Source organism: Cebus imitator, unplaced genomic scaffold (assembly GCF_001604975.1).
Source record: "Cebus imitator isolate Cc_AM_T3 unplaced genomic scaffold, Cebus_imitator-1.0 Scaffold417, whole genome shotgun sequence".
Lineage (NCBI taxonomy): Eukaryota > Metazoa > Chordata > Mammalia > Primates > Cebidae > Cebus > Cebus imitator.
The window spans coordinates 908978-911568 of NW_016107732.1; the positions used below are offsets into that span (position 1 = coordinate 908978).

A 2591-nucleotide genomic window follows, 5' to 3' on the forward strand; every position below is an offset into this window, starting at 1 on the left:
CTCCCAGGTTCAGGCAATTCTCCTGCCCCAGCCTCCTGAGTCGCTGGGATTACAGGCACGCACCACCATGCCCAGCTAATTTTTTGTATTTTTAGTAGAGACGGGGTTTCACCATTTTGACCAGGATGGTCTCGATCTCTTGACCTCGTGATCCACCCGCCTCGGCCTCCCAAAGTGCTGGGATTACAGGCTTGAGCCACCGTGCCCGGCAGGTCTGTCTTTAAATTGCACCAAGAACCTGTCCTGTTTGACTTGTTTTGATGCCATTGCCAGAAACACCTCAATTCGACCTTTTCGTATTTCCACCACTTGTCATTTTTATTTTGACTTCTAGCTAGGGCTAATCCTCACTTCTCTGGACTCTTTATCCCACCTGTTCTTCACAGTGTTCCTTCTGTAGTGTTCTCTAATATTATTGGGTCCTGAAGTGTGCACATCTCCCTTTATAGTCCCTGAACACCACTTACTAGTCCAGTGAGATTTTCCTGGGCCTGAACATATACTTCACAGCATCACTTGTCACCAGCAGATATGATCTCACTAAAAGCTATTATCAGAGGTATTCATTGTACAACACGCCTCTTAATTCTGGGCTGTACCTTATCCTTGTGCACTGTACCTGGTAGGTCCTACCCTACCCTATTCAGTGACCTTAGGGATCAGTCATGCACAACAGCTGCTTCCTCAACCTGACCCCTAACTTACTTTTCCTGAAAATAGGCCCATGTTACTGGTTCTTTGCTGTGATTGATATGTATTTGCGATTGCATTGCCTCCTCCTAATAAAGGTAACATGTACTTCACCATGACCTCTTTACTTTTAGGTTATTGGCGTGGATTGGAGCATGAGGAAGCACCTTCCTCATCAGTGGGTACAGACATTCTACAGAGAATTTCTGTAAAAGGAGTGCCACAGTTCAGAACTTCAGAAGGTTCATCTTCTCAGAATGCCTACTCCTGTGAGATATGTGGCTTGGTCTTGAGAGATATTTTGCACTTGGCTGAACACCAAGGAACAAATTGTAGGCAGAAACTACACACATGTGGAGAACAATTCTACATCAGTGCAAATCTTCAGCAGCACCAGAGGCAGCACATTAAAGAAGCACCTTTCAGAAGTTATGTGGACACAGCCTCATTTACAAAGAGCTGCACAGTCCATGTGTCAGAGAAGCCCTTCACCTGCAGGGAGATTGAGAAAGGCTTCCTGGCCAACATGAGGTTTCTCCATCAAGAGGCTGCTCAAACAGTGGAGAAGCCAAATAACATTAACAAGTGTGGGGTGGCCTTTTACAGTGGAAAAAGTCATCACAACTGGAGAAAATGCAATAAAGCCTTTAGCCACACAGACACACTTGTTCAGGACCAGAGAATCTTCACTAGAGAAGGGCTTTTTGAGTGCAACAAATGTGGGAAAGCATGTACACGAAGATGTAACCTTATTCAGCACCAGAAAGTCCACAGTGAAGAAAGGCCTTATGAATGCAATGAATGTGGAAAATTCTTTACCTACTACTCCAGTTTCATTATACATCAGAGAGTTCACACAGGAGAAAGGCCTTTTGAGTGCCCTGAATGTGGGAAATCCTTTAGTCAGATCTATAGCCTCAATAGCCATAGGAAAGTTCACACTGGAGAAAGGCCTTATGAATGTGGGGAATGTGGGAAATCTTTTAGCCAAAGGTCTAACCTCATGCAGCATCGCAGAGTTCACACTGGTGAAAGGCCTTATGAATGCAGCGAATGTGGGAAATCTTTTAGCCAAAACTTCAGCCTCATTTACCACCAGAGAGTTCACACTGGAGAAAGGCCTCATGAGTGCAATGAATGTGGAAAATCCTTTAGTCGAAGCTCCAGTCTCATTCACCACCGGAGACTTCACACTGGAGAAAGACCCTATGAATGCAGTAAATGTGGGAAATCATTTAAGCAAAGCTCCAGCTTCAGTTCACATCGGAAAGTCCACACAGGGGAAAGGCCTTATGTGTGTGGGGAATGTGGGAAATCCTTTAGCCATAGTTCCAACCTTAAGAACCACCAGAGAGTTCACACTGGAGAAAGGCCTGTCGAGTGCAGTGAATGTAGCAAATCCTTTAGCTGTAAATCTAACCTCATTAAACACCTGAGAGTTCACACTGGAGAAAGGCCTTATGAGTGCAGTGAATGTGGGAAATCCTTTAGCCAAAGTTCTAGCCTCATTCAACACCGGAGAGTACACACTGGAAAAAGGCCTTATCAGTGCAGTGAATGTGGGAAATCCTTTGGTTGCAAATCTGTTCTCATTCAACACCAGAGAGTTCACACTGGAGAAACGCCTTAGCTGTACGGAGAATATGCAGTTTTCTTTTAGTGTAATTATACTGGAGGAGTACACCTATTTTTTGACGGAAACATGTACCTGAATTGGAAGCCCCAACATCTGAAGATACACAGTGGGCAGATTCCCCTTAAGTTCCAGGTAGGTGTTACACTTTCTAACGTGCCATTTAGAAAGTGTTACACTTTCTCAGGCCGGGCGTGGTGGCTCAAGCCTGTAATCCCAGCACTTTGGGAGGCCGAGGCGGGTGGATCACAAGGTCAAGAGATCGAGA

General features: G+C 45.1%; 1 protein-coding gene across 1 annotated transcript in view; it reads left to right on the forward strand.

The window, feature by feature from the left end:
- The window catches only part of LOC108289913 (zinc finger protein 211), a 12728-nt gene extending 10222 nt beyond the window's left edge, over nt 1-2506 (forward strand). The window contains exon 3 of the mRNA XM_017509529.2: nt 825-2506. Coding sequence (XP_017365018.1) covers nt 825-2320 — 1496 coding nt within the window. The 3' untranslated portion in view covers nt 2321-2506. The remainder of the gene's footprint in view (nt 1-824) is intronic.
- Nucleotides 2507-2591: the final 85 nt, after the last annotated feature.